General features: G+C 42.9%; 1 protein-coding gene across 1 annotated transcript in view; it reads left to right on the plus strand.

Annotated features, from left to right (window-relative positions):
• The window catches only part of LOC121621065 (ras-related protein Rab-26-like), a 49,093-nt gene that overhangs the window by 5,336 nt on the left and 26,160 nt on the right, over positions 1–17,597 (plus strand). The window contains exons 3-4 of the mRNA XM_041957372.1: positions 15,159–15,200; positions 16,841–16,907. Coding sequence (XP_041813306.1) covers positions 15,159–15,200; positions 16,841–16,907 — 109 coding nt within the window. The remainder of the gene's footprint in view (positions 1–15,158; positions 15,201–16,840; positions 16,908–17,597) is intronic.

A 17,597-nucleotide genomic window follows, 5' to 3' on the forward strand; every position in this document is an offset into this window, starting at 1 on the left:
AACATGCATGGACACACAAGCATAAAAATCACATGCATTTCTTCTCCTTCTCCATTTATCTCTGTAACACATAGAATCACCTCATGTCTAATCCCTTCAAGCTCCAAGGGATCCCGTCTTAGGCTCCTGCCCTGCCTGTGGAGGACAGCTCTTTATTAAATAAATCAGGAGGAGCTCTACAGGACTCCCTAAAAGGGTAACCAGCAATTACTTATTAGAAGACTCCTCCAAGCTTGTCTTTTTATCAGTGGTCTGACTCTGCAGGGCACAGATCAACAGATTGATCTCTCTGGCACAGATAAAAAGGCAGACAGCACAGAGGCAAACTGCACATTTATATACTGCACATGTATTATAAACAGTAATTGGCTTTGACATTTATATGTATAAAATTCATTAAATAAGATATTGTGCCATAGGTGGAATATTTCTAATCTGAAAGAGGCAGAGCCAAACAAACACTAAGCATCTTAACTGATGACTCGACACTTTTTCCTTGTGGCATCAAAACTACTTCAAATTTGCTGCAAAGAATAAAGACATATTAAAAAGCTGCAATGCCTGAACTTCGTGTTGGCTTCAGGCAGTCGTTTTGGATTCATTAGTTTTCTCATTAGGCCGACAATAGGATGGGACTGTAATGCTGTTTTCTGGCTCCAAGTTGACATCACGCTTCAGTTGGTTCAGAATCATTATTAAGACGCATTGTTATGTTTCCTACTGTCAGTAAATACCATGAAAAGACTAAAACCAACAGCACACCCGTCATTCTCTCAATACTTTACAACTCCCCTACCCTGTCAGTGACAGGCCCACTGATTGGCTCAGTAGTTTACTAAAACAGTTGGATTTAATGGGTTTTATCTGCTAACTCAAACAGGAGTAAACAGTGTGTTGTGGACTATTTTCAACCTCATATTAATGCGCACTCGGTGCTCAGGTGAGGATTCACAGCAGCAGCACGGTGTGTGGGATTTACTCAGGATGAACTACAACACCCTTTAGCATCATAATGAGGTGCGGCAGTGTGACTCGCTGATGTGTTTTTAATAGTTTTTGGACATTAATGAAAGTCTATGGCACAGAGTAACTAAGCTGTGTCAGGCTTTATCTACATAGATGCTTAGTTGGATCTATTCTTTGTTGGTTTTGATCTTTTCATGGGATTGCTGACAAAATAAAAACTTAAAAGCAGACTTACGCTTTAACCACTACTGTATGTGCAAAGAACTACAGTCAATGGTGGGAGCTGTCCTTGGTGCTGAACTCCTCCTCCAGACTGGGGTTCAACAAAATCGTCCAAGGCTACCAAATATATTAATCCAACACCAAAGTATTTGACATGTCAGCCAATCTCAATCTGCTGCAATTAGATTTTCACACACTGAGGGACCAATAACAGTTTCCCGGGCTGTAATTGTCTTCATCCATCATACTTTGAGTTTGCTTCATTTTTCTGTCACTTTTCTCCGCAGCATGCTATTTGGCATTTAGTGCATATTCTCGCTAAAAATAACGTGCAAGTGTTGTTTATTCATTTAAATGTTGTAGCCTGAAGGCAAAACATTTTTTTCTCACTTTCAGCTAAATCCCACAGTAACACAAAGTGGCGGGGAAGTCGGTGAATTTATCTTAGCTGCAAACGTAATGAGTCCCAAGCGCTATTTGCTGAAAAACAGACTTGTCAGCTTCGGAAAGGATTCTTCCTCCAGTGCTGGGGTCAGAATGTCTTCATTTGGAAACTAACCTTGAAGCTTCGAGAGTCGGCAGGAGGACTGTTAAGTGGGAGAGAAAGAGACAGAAGGAAACCATGCGGGAGAGATGCAGGAAAGCAAAGATGCTCACTCAGAGGGCCGATTCACAGTACACACAATATACAAAATGCTCCAACCAGCCTTTGACTCATGTCTGTTGTTTTAGGTAAAAAAAACCTTTGCTCCTCTTTTCCTCTGCACAATCTACCTCACTTCAGGACACCAGAGGGAAGTAATCCTTCAATCCCTCAGTTGACGTAAATGCAGTGGTGGAGAGAAGAGCAGCACTTCTCACCTCTGCTGAGAGACAAGCAGGCTGCTCCCAGCTGTCAGTTATGTCGGGTGTCAGACCTCTTATGCAACCACAGATTTCACCTCTGTGCACCCTAAAAAAATGCGGCTTGTTTGACTCGGGCAGGCAGATCTTGAATGAAGCCTGTGAGGATGGATCACATATAGATGATAGACATTCATGTTCCCCAGAGGATGAGTCCTACAGACTCTGATCCCTTGACCTTCAGTGCCACCATCAGGTCACTGTTTCCATTTATCCTATGAAATATGGCAACATCTAAAAGATGGATTGACACAAAATATTGCACAGGCATTTATGGTCTCAAGAGGATGACTTGTAAAAACCTTTGGGAGCCCTTAACTTTGGATCTCACGCCATCATCAGTGTTTGTCCAGCACTTTTAGTTTCTGACCAAATACCTGCTAAACTAATGACATCACTATTAGCCTCAACTATAAATATTCTTGGCAATAGCTGAAGCTTTTCAAGAGATAACCTGCTTGTTTTTCTCAGTTCAAACCGCTTTTCTTTTCTCCTTTTGTGCCATTCTGCACATTCGGGGCTTGACTGTATAAAGTCACTTCCGTGACTTCCTCTCTGATTGAGATGCATGACCAGCCTTGACCTCAGCGACAGTTCCTCCCTTGCCGTCCGATATGTGAACCAAATTTGCAATAGCTCAACTCATCCTGGAATCACACACCACACTCCGCAGCCGTCAGCAGATGAAACATCACAGCACTGCGTCCCTTCCCCAGTGATTTATTTCCAACACTTTATCTAGGAGTGGTCCATAAAATGTCCCTGACAGGTTTAAGGGACATGGATCACACCTGGCTTACTAATTCATCTCACCCGGTTTGTAGTCTGTATTGTGCACAATACCTTTATCTCAGTGATTTACCGTTTCAGCACTACGTTAGGGGAGGTGTCTTCGTGAGCCACAACGACAATGGATGGGCTTGAGTTCACCACTGAACGATGTGTGATAGAAGCAACTGTGCTGCACATATCAGACTGAGGCTGGGGTGAGGCTTGATGTTTTCAGCCATGTTGGCGGCTTGGTTCTAGGGATGGTCGGTGCACCAGTTTGGTCCAGACTCAAATATCTCAACAGCGAATCAGTGGATTGCCATTTTTCTGTACAGACATTCATGGTCCCCAGAGGATCAATCATAATGACTTTGTTGGTCTCCTGACTTTTCCTCTAGCGCCACCATGAGGTTGATGTGTGGTTTTGATTGGAATGTCTAAACAACTGTTCGATATTCCCAAGCCTGCTATTTAGTATAGAATATTAGAATATTAGCATGCGTACAGGCAAAACTAAGAAGGTAAACATGGTGAACATTATAGTATTTTTTTCACCATGCTAGCATTGTCTTGGTTAGCATGCTAGCATACTAAAGTACCACTGTGCCTCACAGAGCAAGATTAGATGGATTTTATTTATTTTCTTTTTGAGCTGAAAATAATAACAATGACAAAGAAAATGCTTTCATTTTTATAGCTCTTCAAAAAGTAGTTGCAGTTTGCTTTATATGAAATATAGAAAAGGAGATGGATCCAATTAAGTGAAAGTCTGAGCAGCATAATAAGAGTACAGAAAGTCACAGATTACCAAATCATTTTAATGAACAGGAGTATAAAATAATGCATAATATCCCTGCAAAAATATGCATATTAACACCCTCCTCTACTGTCCTCTCTGCCTTCCCAGACAGGTCAGCCCTCATGTCCCATTTGCACTCATGACACTCTGACCCCTCTGTGTGTCACGACCTGGGCTTTTTCACACAAGTGTCACACCTGGCTAATGGAGTTGAAGCATGTAAAATCAAGTTTCCATTTCACAGCACGAGAGTCTCACTCACAACAGACGGCCCCATTGATTCACATTTCACTTTCCTCTGATGTTATTTTTGGGTGTACTTAGTATGTATGTGGGGGTGGGGGCTATGAATCAGGCATCTGCAAAACTGTCTGATTTTACGATAACTAGGAGTGGGCATATATTTCAGCACTGTGCTCCCACGTTTAAGAACATTACAGCCTGAGAGAGGCATTAAAAATAAATGGAAAATTTTTTGACCTTCACCCTCTGCTACCCTGGTCAAGACAGCATGGGAACCATGCTCACCCTCATCCTCATTAATGTGGATCAAAGCCAAATAACGCTGATGGGAGGATTTCCTTTCAGAGTACCTGCTTTGAATTCACTTACCAAGTATTTTGGGGGTCATGAACCTGAATTAATTTCTACACTAAAGCTGATACAGCACTGGAGAAGTTGCATATGTGTCCAGTGACCTTCATTTTTTTGGGTGAACTGTCCTGTGCCGTTTGTTGCATCAGCCATCAACAATGACGTAAAAGTGTGTGCGTGCAGATGGGTGTGTTACACCTACCAGAGCATGAGAAAAGAGGCAGCAGCGAAGGGTCAATCGAGTCACAGAGGGACAGAAGCAGCTGTAAACCTTACAGTCTAATAACCAGAGTTGGAGAGCATGAAGTCGGAAACGGACACATAGGTAGATGTCTTCAGAAATATAATGAGGAGTTGAAGGTGTTCTGAATATTCATGCACATATATAGTAATGAACACAGACACCTTAAAGGATATATAATGTGCATGGAGGAAGGTAGCAGGCTGTTTCCATGTATCTCATTTACTTGAGATTTTAATTTAGCTGTGGGCTTGCTTTGCTCCCATGGAGATGGTGGGGGGGGGGGGAGATGCCTAGACTCCCTCATCTAATGACACATCAGAGTGACTGTGAATTCTCAATTCTCTACATATAAGAAAGATCTGCAGTTGATGCTAGACACTAGTTATTCAACCTGCAGTATATGTAAGGGATAATGTATAATGAGCAGATTCCTGTGGAGAGATAAACCCGACGATGTTGTCAAAGGTGTTGGTGCTCTTTAAAAATCAAATTTAAGGGATCCCTGTGGGACTTTTACAAGCTTATAAATAACATACAAATAAATCTTAAAAGGAAGTGATACGTTTAATGGTCAAAGAGGCAACAAATGTTCCCCCGAGATGGTTTATGTCCTTTGTCATACCACCTGGAATTGAAGCTGTAAACACTGATTACTCGCCTCGACCTCTGACCCCCGTAATGCCGAGCCAATCATCCCACCTCGACATGCGATTCGTCACAATGGTTGTATTGTCTGCGGTCTGGTCAACCTAAACAGTGTTTCGTGCTCGCGCTGGAAGACTGAGCCCTCGTCCTGTGGTCAATAGCATTGATAACAGCTTAGTGGCTAAATGGGCTGAAAATGTGTTGAATTGTCAATTCACTGATCTCAAATGAGCACGCGGGGGTGAGGAAGAGAGAGGGGAGGTTATTTCATTCTGATGACCTTTTCGGGAAGACGAGGCCGTTGCCATTGGTGATGGAGGTTATTGTGGTTAACAGAGAGTGTGTGCATCTATTAAAGCTGCAAAAAAAAACTGTGTGAAAAGTGTATTTGTCAGGTGAGGACATGAAACATTAAAAGTCGTCCCTTATGAGATATGAATTGCTCCATCAGTAGATTACTGAAGGCGGATGGCTGTCTGTCTCGCTTGTGTTAAATCATGAGGTGAGATACTGGTGTGGTTTCCGTTCGCTTCCATTCAGTCACACATTCGGCGGCACAATGAGACGCACACACACACAGTATACAAGCTCCCACTGATAACAATGCTCAACAGATTTGGCAACTGTTAATGAGCCGGGGGAGATCCAGGCAGGCAGCTCTTGTCATGCGTCTCTCTCTCCTGACCGCAGCCACACATCGTTAGCTGTCTCTCTTGCATCACTGCTGGCAAATAATGTTGGTGAAGCCTGGCACCGTCTGCTGATTGGTCACCACGTTTCGGGATGCCGGCGATGTGTTCGAACGCAGGCAGTTTCTCTGTAGGGCCAGTAGTTATTTGCTCGTGCACACAGGAAGAGAAAGGTTCAGAAAATAAGCTGCAGAGGAGAAACATGCTGATAACAGTGCGCACATGTGGAATAGAGCCGCAACGATTAGTCGATAAACCAAAGCTGGTCGAAAGAAAATGAATCGGCAACTGTTGGTGGTTCCAGGTTCTCAGGTTTGCTGCTTCTTGATCTTTCATTATAGTAAATTTAAGTTGCGGAAAGTAAAAACTCAAGTACTTCACTTAACTACAATTTTTAGTTTTCATTTTCTGAACACAATGATTCTTATTTTCAGGTGATTAAACACTGATGAAAACATCCCCCTGAATCTGACACACATACCCAACCCATTGTTTGTTGTAGAAAATAGACTAAATTGTTTTTAATTCAACTATCTATAGTCTATCTATCTATAACTACTATAACTATAAAGTAGCTCCACACTGACTAGCTACTTTAAAATGATACTTATACATTAATGCATAAACAATAATAATCCAAGATTATGATATATATTAATATAAGACTAATGGGCCGTTCTGCACATACTTTTGTTGTTTGTTGCTTGTGATGTTTTAAAGTACATTTTTCAGTTTATACTTACTTAAATAGACTTTAATTGCAGAACTTTTATTTGCAACTGAATATTTTCGCATTGTGAATGTACAAACCATTAGACAACAGGATGATGTTTGCTGCGGTGGGCATTTTTCGCTGCGGTTGATGTTTTATAGACCAGACGATTCATTGAGAAAATAACCGTCAGATGAATCTCTAATTGAAATACTGAGGGAGCATGCTTGTTTGGTACGGACCCCGGCAAAAATCACATAATCATTTTCATGCTTTTTCAGTGAAAATGCATCATCCCCACTAATATCCTGACTCATATCACATGCGCCATATCTGTCAAAATAATGGCGATCCAATTTATTTATTTAGCATATCGTTCAGTCCTAGCACAGACACACACACACAGGCTGAGTGAGCCTTTGCACCATTGACTCATGAGCCAGTCCATCCTCAGCGATGGCACTCTGAAATGGATTAAATTAGGACAAGCGTGATATGAATCACTTAACTTTCCTCTCTGGCTGGAAAAGACTCAATATGTGTGTGTGTGTGTGTGTGTGTTACACACCCCCAGACCCTTACTGTGGGTTGCTTTTGACTTGAGCGCACTAACATCATAGCTGACGTCTGAGACTTTTTTAGACTGCATTGTTACACGCTGCATGCTGAAGTGACTGTTTAATGGCTGAAAATGTCTTTGTTCAGAGAAACACGAGGTCATCATCTTTAGGCAGCGTTTTTTTTTTTTTTTAGCACAAGTGACTCATGCAACAAGTGGATGTTAGTCACAGCGTAATTACTGCGACCAGGTTGGAGGCAAAAACCAGATGCACTTTGGTAGAGGCGTATTTGCCGTCTTCAGTATAAAATGAACATGCAGCCGCTTTTTTGTTGACTTTGTAGATCAGCGGGAGTCAAAATCAAGCTGATGAGAGAAGCAGAGACGTGGAGGTTGTTGCTTTGACAAGTTGGAGGATGCTGATGAGGTTGTGTGTTTGAGTCTCTCAAACTATTGACAGCAGGCTGCTCCAATCATTCATCACCTCATGTATACATATGAGAGGTGCTGAGGACACAGAGGAGCTGGGACCGAACGTTCCTGTTTGCCGGTAGTCTTTCTGTAAATTTCCTACATTTTTAAGGCTTCAAAGAACTGAATGTCTTAAATCCACACCAAATTTCTCCCGATGCAACAATAAAACTTCACTCTGCTTGATTTAACTCCTTGAATCTGGTTCCACGACAGATTTGAGTTGTTAAAAGCTGCAGATACGATGATATGAGTCTATAAGCGTCTGTTATAGTATACTAGAGCGCAAGTGATGAAAAGAGATGGAAAATAAGACAGCAGGGAGAGAGGCAGCTCTGGCATGTGAGAGTACGATAACGGACCCGTCGAAGAAATCAAGCTGTGACTTGGTGATTACGTCCTCCTTTCTGAAAGCCTCCGCTCCTCTTTGATGCTTCCTCTGTCATTGTGCATGCCACTGACAGCCCATCGCCTCACCCGTGACGCTCTTTTCACGTCTCGTCTTTCACTTGTTGCCAGCTTCTATACGTTTTTCCTCTTTTCATTATTTAATATAGTTAGCGGAGGGACGGCTGACTGATTTCTCCATTATCCGCCCTCCCGCCTGCCAGCCTGTCTTCTCTGAGTGGGTGCAATTAAAGTGCCAAGCTTGATCATGCCATCAAGTGGCAGTGATGTTTTTTTTTTTCCTGTGTGAGAATTGAATCGAATTAGGATGAAGCAGGAGCTACAAAAAGAGTTCGAGGCACAGTTGGACACACAAGAACAGACGCATGTGTTCATATGTGGTCTTCACTGGATTGTCAGTTTGTGTGTCTGGTTTTATTATTAGAGGTGATACGTTCTGTTGTGTTGATGTACAACTCAGAGTCCTCGCTGCATTAAAACCTGAAGCATGCAGCTTCACTTGAAAGACTGTCCAAGTGCATGTGCATGTATATGTGTGTACATGTACGTGTAAACTGCGTGTGTGTGTGTGTGTGCGTGCTGTGGGGGTTCACTTCAGCCTCGGGAAGGTGTTTGTAATTAATGAAAACCAGCTTTGCCACCTGCCGCCCTAATGTCACGGGGATCTAGAGAGGGGAGCCCTGAGGAGCACCATGAATATTTAACCATGGCATGAAAGAGTGAGTTCGGAATATGGGCGACATCGCTGGACGAGGCTGATGAGAGATGGAAAACACAAAGCGAGGGATGAACGGTGGGCGAGATACCTGTACAGAGAAACTGAGGATGAGGAAGATAACAGGTGGTTGGAGACTTTTTTCCATAAAGTAATGATATAAAAGTCTTGCCTAAAGCCTGATCCTGTGACTTGATCTTATGAAGCAGATATAATGTCTGTCATGTTGAAGTTTTATTTCACAGCTGCAACTGTAAAAGCTAATGATAGCTCAACAGCCTAAAACAGCAATAATAGTGAATAATATATAATCAAACCCCTTCATACATCAGGTTTCACAACATGCTCCTTAAAGATGCTGCAAGGGGCTTTCTCATGCTCCATCCCTCAAGGAAACATTAGCAGACAACCTGAGCTCAGTTACCACTCAATTCTCCACTTGTGCATGTAGGGACATTTCACTGAAGTATAGACTCCCTTGCTGATTGCTGTCACATGTGATGCCGACAGTCCTCAGCTGCCGGATACACAAGATGCTGATGTAGGTGAAGTGGTTTGTTGCTCTTGAATACACCTTTCTTTGTGGTTTACAGTTCTGTTCTAGTACTTATTGTGTTTTTACAGTGTTTTGCTGTAGACTTGTGGACCTGCTCCCATGAGTTATTTAAAGGTTTTTCTGAATATATACAGATCCTAATTAACTGAAGTCTTTTAGTGTTATGAGTCACGTCATGATTAGAAGTCTATACGGTCTGTGTATATGGTGGTTTTTGTGTAAAATCTGGGTCAGTTTTGCAAGGAATTTCTCTAAAGTAAATCTACTAACTTCCATTTTGCCGGACTTGGTAGCTTTTATTAAAGTCTCCACTACATATATTATGATTGGACAGACATGAATGCAACTTGACTGGTTGGCGAAGTATGAAGCCACCAGGTTTTTTGTGTGTGTGTGTTTATAGTTTCAAGAAAGCGGTGCATGATTTCAGGAAATGTGTCTCAACAGTCGAGAAAAACTGTAATAAATCTGAGCAACATATGCGTTGGCAGATATTCTTTGGAGAAGTCTGTGACGATACTGGACCAAAATAAATAAGAGCGCTTCTCTGAGAGAAATGAGAGCGGCAGCGTAGAAGAGAGAGATGTTTTCACTTCAGCCACGCTTATAGGGGCTAACTTTATATTTCATGTGTGTTCATGTAATCATGTCTGAGTGCCAGGGGAGGAAAACTTTGAGTTTTCGTGAAATCTGAAGGACGGGCAAGAAACGTTGGAGTCCTAGCCAACAGCTTGCCCCACAGCCTGTTCTGTCCTGTGATGCAACCACAGGAGATTATTCACCGCCACACATGGCCACATCAACCATGCACAGCCATATACTGTTGTGCTGCTGTTCGATTTGTATCTGTGCGTGAGAAAATCCTGGGGAAGCGCTTCAGAGAGGCTCCCCCTCACGGCATTCAGCTGAATAATGGATCTGTGCTACGACATCACAAGCTGCTGCGTGAGTGCGTTTGTGCGTATTTGCAGCTTCGGGCCAGGTTTGGATCACAGAAAGCGTCTGCGTCAGTGCAAGCACGTTGCTACAGGTTACGGGGAAAAGATCAAGTGCGAGCAAGTGGCTTTCGAGGAAGCAGCTTCAGTCTAAGATATGGGCTGACGTCAAAAGAGCAAAGTGATGCAGGTAAATCAGTAACTTTGTCCTTTGCAACAGACCTGTGAGTGTCAATTTCCAATCATGGAAAGTTAGCCATCTAAACAGTAAATTAACCAAGTATATGCATGCACAATGTACATGCTACACAGTGTTCTACCGCAGCCGTGTGCTTGCATGCATGTACATATTAAACAATGCCACGTGGTGCCAGATGAGGTTGCAACGTGAAGACCTGGGACAGTCCTTGCAGGATCCCTCTGCAGCAGCCCTCCCGTTTCACCACTGCTGAGCTCTCGTAGAAATGAATGAGGGAGCCAGAGTTTTTGCAGCAGTGCAGCTGTCTTTGTGAAAGGGCCCTAAGGCCCACTGCTCTTTCAATTAGTCTCTGTTTCCAGCTTCACCAGGTCACTCAAGTGAGAAAGTCAATAACAGGAAGGCTCGGGTTGTTATGCTGAGAGTTAGGAGTGTTTTGGGGAAGCAGACTTTGCTTTTTCAGGCAGAGCTGTGACTGATGAGCACATAAACCTTCGTTCTTAGCCCTGCACGTCCTCCCTGAATTCGTGGTGTGAGGCTGATATCAATTAATGTTCAATGATAGTTGCATGATAATATAATATAATGTGATATAACCTCTGTCTTAAATAACATTGAAGAGCAGGAGCTCTCTTTTACAAGTGTGCCATCATCCAAAAAACAACAACATGACACTAATAAGTATTAAATGTGCACGATGTTGTTATATTGATAATGAGCACACAGACAATTATGACCAGTGGAAATCATTGTTAGCACATGAACCAGGGTCAGCAAGTATAGCCCGCCACGAATGAGTCCCGTAGCGTCTGTAGGTTGCATTATGTGTGCGTCTGGTGTAAAGTGATTTATTGTGCTATCTCTGTCTCCAAGAGAATATCCAGCACACCTTAATTGAAAGTATTTGTGAAAGGGTGCCCTGTGGTTTGAAAATGCTGACGAAGCTGCATCGAGGAGAGGAGAGGAGGCCATATTAGAGAGTTAATGTATTTCTCACAGAATGTTAAACTACCAGCTCTTATAGGAAAAGAAAAGACGTGCAAGTGTCGAAGAGATCACACATTAATAATAACTTAATATGACAGCGCAACAAATGGCCATAAGCCTCATGAATGCAGGCTTTAAGCTCCTTCCCTACAGGTGTGACAGTCCTGCAAATACAGGACCTGAGAGGGTCTTCTCTGCCCTGATTTCCTCCTCCATCAAATTGTATGTGCGCTTGATGTCGAGGCATGACGGCCAATATAATTATGATCTGGATTTGGGCTGAAGATTGAGAAGCTGTCTTGAATGGCTTTGTGCCATTATGGAAGATGGAGAGGAAGGGAAGGAAAGGGGATAAAGAGGATTATTAGTGATTTTTAATTGGTGTGAAATAGGTTTGGATGATTTGACAATACATACTGTCAGATGTGTATATTATTATATACTATGTAATGTGTACAGAGGTAGCTATTTTCTTATGTCTGATTATTGTAGGCTGTCATTCATTTGGGAACACTGAATTGAATGGATTTACAGGATTTTTGCAGCAGTGTGAAGACATATAATGGTTTATTAGGGATTTCATGCACTGGATTCACAAAAATGACACATTTCCATCTTTTCATTTTATCTAAAAACATTTTTTTAACTGAGCTTCAAGAAAAGTCATTGAAAATGTCAGTACTGTAATCTAAAATTACATGAAGTGTGATATAACGTTGCATGCATAATGCATAGCACCACTTCGTGTGAAGGGTGCACTCTTCTATCACAATCGTCACCAAGCGTCTTTGAAAAGCAGCCGATGAAGTGAGCGTCTCTCTGTGGGCAGGCGGGGTGAAGGGGTTGAGTGCGTTTGCGGGTACAGTACGTGAGAGCGTGCGCATAAATGTCTGCATCAGCAAGACTTCGAAAACCTGACAGCTGGGAGTCGGGTTGACTGCAGAGTGGAGCCGTGCCTCTCTCTGTATGTCCATGCCTTTACTTCTTTAGCTTACTTCCCCCTTCGCTCTGCTTCCTGACGTGAGCGTTGAGGCCGGCCAGCCGAACGCTCCAGCGAGCTCTCGCAGCAAAAGAGGAAGCGGCCTCTCTCATTATTTTTTATCAATGCTGTGCGTTTGTGTCCTACGCAACCTTTTTGTAGCCATCATGCTCCTGTTCTTTGCCTCACGCTGTTGCCATCAATGTTTTATTGGCTCACACTTCGCCGACCCTTCTGAAAGCTCCTCGTGCATCTGTAATTTATGATCCCTGTAAAGTGCTGTGAGAGTCATTCTGTACCTTCTCACTCACGTACCATTGGGGGGGGGGGTGGCGGACTGGCTGGTAATTAGAGCAGTTTGTATTTGAGGATGCGTTTTGGAGGGTGTTTGCTGGAGCTCAGGGAATGAAACTGACCTGAAAGTGATGCAGGCTTGCCTTGCCTGTAAATTGTAAGTAAACTGTAACGACACAGAGCAGAGATGTGTCACCTTGTAAGAAGTTTTTCATCTGCAAGACCTTAATTTAATCCCCTGTTATACCACAGTAAAGTAAGTCACATAAGATGCTCAGCTGCTTTTTATCCTGCTCAGTCCACACACATGCACACACACACACACACACACACACACACACACACACACACACACACACTCAGTGCTCATTAAGTCTGTGTTATTATGTCCTGTTCTGGCTGATTTCATATGTTTCCTCTTATCAAATCCAACATCATTATCAGTGCAATCAAGCCTGACTAACCATCCAAAATCCTCATCAGGGTGCTACCGGGAGCCTCTTTTTCTGGGTCACTAAATATTTATGACGCCTCCAAGCACATTGTGGGATGTTTTTAGTGACAACAACAACAACAACAGGGTGGAAGTCTATTGAGACTCTGATTCCTATCAGAGCGCACATATAAACCGACTCGGCTTGCTGGTGAATATGTATGAGATTCCTCCTTTGTGACTCTCGGAGAGGTAAATCAAGCAAACGTGTCAACAAGGACTGTATCTGTTTCGAAGTGCTCTGCTGGCAGATTAGCAGCACCTTGGAGGGGTTGAATATCCTCTGTTTCTCCTTCCTGAGAGGTTAGCATTGGCTCTCAGGAATGATTTAAGGGATGATGGTGGGGGAGAGGCTTTTGTGGGTTGCCATGGCGCCAGGTGATTTAATCCACATTGGCATACCGGGAGGCCTGCATGTGGGTCACTGAAGAACGTCTTGACCTCCTCTTTTCTACAGCAGCCACTGGCTCGCAGAAAATGGGAATGCATGTCATGAAACAGATGTGGAATATATGCAGAAAGCTGCCTGCCTCCATGTCGATACACACATTCAATACACACCGTTCTCCAGGGCAGTCATTCATTTTACAAGCATTTCCTCCAGAACTCAAATGATTGATTAATCCATTAGTCCATTGACAGAAAATGAAGGCAACAGTTTGATGAACGATTAATCCTTCCAGTCATCTTTTACCACAGTGGAGAATGGAAATGAAATGTCTGTTGGTGGGTCAACCACTGTGGTCCTAACAGAAATATCTCAAAACTATGTGATGGATTGCCATTAAATTTTGTATATTACAAGGTCCTCAGAGGATGAATCCTACGGACTTTGATGGCTTTTCTTTTATCGCCACCACAAAGTTGGCAATTTTGTTTTTTATTGAAATATCTCAACAACTATTGGATGGATTACAATGAAATTTGGTAAACACTCAAGGTTTATATATATATATATATATATATATATATATATATACCATTAACTTGATGGGTATTGGCATGCATATTAGTAGCACACTGACTCTTTATTTGTCACTGTAGAGTACTTACTAATGCCTTATTCCAGGGGTTATGGTTATTATGATCATTATTAATTTACTCATGTAGAATAAGAGCTTTATAAAGACTAATGAAGAGCCACTAATGTGCATGCTAATGAGCAGCTAGTGATTGCTGAATATGTGTACCTTTTAACATAAAATGTTACCGAAATTTGGCACAGGATGACCATTCTTCTATCGCCACAAACGGGTCAAAGTATTCACATCTATGAAATATCTCAACATCAATCGTTCTCATCGTGCAGATCGATAAGATGCCCCTCCAGGGACTGGGCCAGATCAATGAGGTGACGGCTGAGGTCACAAGGCAGGTTCGCACCTCAGAACTGATTTATCACTTCTGGACATAGGTCAGATGTGTAAATGTGCTGCAGGGACAAGTCGGCCCGATATGTACTGTTATAGTTTTTTGTTCTTTCAGCTGATGTTATGAGAGAGCCCAATGGGCAAAAGGCACTTTTTGTGCCTTTCTACTTCACATTTAGTTACTTTAAGCTTGAACCAACCCCTGTCATCATTTAGACTGAGTTTAATTTGATGGCACGCTGTGTAACCTTTGCACATCCATCCATCAATGCAGAGTCAACCTCTGGCCTGGGAAACTGCACGTCCAGTCGGCCGTGTGGTGGAGCAGATCGAAGTAGAGATCAGAGGAATGTCTCTCTAAAATGGAGAGACGGAGGAGGGCAGAGGGGGTTAATCCTCTGGAGGAAAGAGGCAAGGCTTCATCAAAAGGGGCCAAAGTGAGGTGGAGACATGCAGTATTGATGGAGAGAGGCGGGGAGAGTGGGGCTGGTAGATGAGAGGAAGAGACTTTTCAGACAGGTGTCTAACCACAGACTGACACAGCCACACCTGAGGTCGCTCCCTTCATACACTGGAAAAGTTGTTCCTCGCTGGGAGAAAAGGTTTAAATTTAGGCACTGTCACTAATGATTTCTTGCTTTCATTTCCAGAATAAAGTCCTGAACATTGATGGAGTCAAGGTGAAGCTGCAGGTAAGAATCCTCAGATAACTGTCTATAAGAGTGACCGTCAAGAGAAAGGTGTCAAACAAATGAGAGTCAGGGCTCCATCCCTGAGGCATTGTAGCCACCTGTCAGATCCTGTTTCCAACCCCGCCTTCATCCACAATAAAACACATTTTAGCTGCAGCAGTGCTGCTATTGGCCATCTTTTGTGAGGACAGTCATTGATCTTGAAACAAAAAGTGGCTGAAAGATAATTAGGGCTTATCCATCTCCATGAATACTTTCCATTCAGCTTTGAGTTTTTTTCCCTTCTCCTCACGTCACCCACTGTCTAGAGACGTGGCGGCCATACAGCAACACAGCATTGTTGCATGCTTGATATTTCTGTCCAACAAAGCAGATAATTATGTGTATCGTCCCTAATGATCTTAATTAGGGGCTGATGGAGGTTGATGGTGTGGGCCTTTGCCCTGTGATGTATTCATTTGAGGCTAATTGGCTCAAAGCCGGTATGCAGAGAGCAGCTTATATCCTACAAACAGGGAGAGGGAGTTATTTTTCCTCCCCTAATTGCCATTCTTCATTACCGCCACTTGGATCCCGGAGGGGGGGCGGTTGCCCCAGGGAGGCCATCGGGAGGCAGAACCACCATCAAAACTGACACATGTGAGAGAGAGAAGGAGGAAGAGGGATAGTCCAGAAGAGAAATGCAGAAAAAATGAATTCTTCATATAAAACAAGCGCAGGGTGCAGTCAACCTGCACAGGTCTGCTCTATCGAGAGAAGAAAATGTAATTGCCATTGGAGCCAAATTGTGATGAGCCACAGTTCTGCCTGATGGGAAAAAGAAGGACTTAATTAGCCTCATTCCACTGAGGTTAGGACAGTGGAACGATTGGCATCGACCACAGCTGATTCATATTCAATATCATGACCCAGGCTGAGATAAACATTAGGAATGATGGGGAAAATAATAAATACAATATGTGCTGTGACCTTAAATCTAGACAAATCGATATTTTCATATTAACACTGGATCAAATTACTTTGAGTAATGTAAAAGGGGCTGCTTGCAGTGATAAACCCACAGAGAGTTATCGCCTGATCGTTCCCCTCAGCTCGTCGGACTGAATTAGCATCTTTTAGCTGGCCTTCTTTAGTGTTTGGTTCTCTCTCATCACTCCAATCAACCTCGTTTTCAATCAAAAAGCTCTGATAAATCCACTGGGTGCAACCTGCCCAACCAGAAAATATGTCCCTCAGGAGTTGGTGGAGACCAAAACCAGAGCAGAAAAGAGAAAATAGACTTACTGGAAGTAAAGACGGCTGCTAATTAGTGTTAACGTTGCTCCATGATAGCTGGGTGTGGATGTTAGCCATAACAACTTCATGGTGATAATAAGTCAGTGTTGTGTGCACAGCTTGCTGCGCTGCCCCCAAGTGACCACGAAAAAATCAATTAATGCAGCTTTTAGTCCAGATCTGTTCAGTGCTGAATTCATAAGACAAAGGATAGTTCAATATCAATTTCCATATATCAGACTCGTCCAATATCAGCGGAGTAAATTGGATGGAGGGTTTCACGACTGCGCAAACACAGGACTTATTAAAAAGACAGAAACCTCTTTCTCGATTCAGTGATTACCTTCCTCTCTTACTCCCTGCAGATCTGGGACACAGCTGGACAGGAGCGGTTCCGCAGTGTCACTCATGCCTACTACCGTGACGCCCACGGTGAGACACATACACACACCTTTCACACACTTGACATGCAACTCAGGCCAGTCTCCAATTATGCAGATTAGGCCTTATTACAGCACCCTTTCAGTGTTTTTTTTCCCCACCTGATGGATGAAGTGTAGATTACTCGAGTGTTTAGTGGCAGGCGGAGAGGAAGCTCTAAAATATGTACACCTACATATACAATGAACACTTGTCCTGTGCGCATTGAAATGGAGGATTCTTGTTTAGGTGCTGCTTTTGCATGAAAAAAAGCTTTTGCACTTGTTATAATTCACAGCAGTGTTAGTGTGAAGGTGTGGTTGAGATTGTTTTTCTTCCACTGTGCAGAGTTATAAAGCGCTGAGGTTTTATAACTCCTCTCCAGGGATGGAAGGACATCCCATTGGGTCTTTGTTGATCCGTAATCAGTCTTCCCGATGTGCGAGTATGTGAGCCTGCATGTGTGTATATCTACTTTTTATTCATCGTGAGTATTAGGCATGCATGTTCATTTAGAAACCTCTTTGTGGCAATGCTCCATTGTTTTGTCACAAAGCTGGTAATCGAGGCAGAGCAGCTTTAGTGAAAATGTTGAATCAGATTCACATTAGCTGGTGTATGAGGAGCAAAACCTGGACCCAGAGGAATACAAGATCTTTCACCTTCTTATCAGCGATTAATCATAACGGTTGAACTTATAAC

This window comes from Chelmon rostratus, chromosome 17 (genome assembly GCF_017976325.1).
Source record: "Chelmon rostratus isolate fCheRos1 chromosome 17, fCheRos1.pri, whole genome shotgun sequence".
NCBI classification, from domain to species: domain Eukaryota; kingdom Metazoa; phylum Chordata; class Actinopteri; order Chaetodontiformes; family Chaetodontidae; genus Chelmon; species Chelmon rostratus.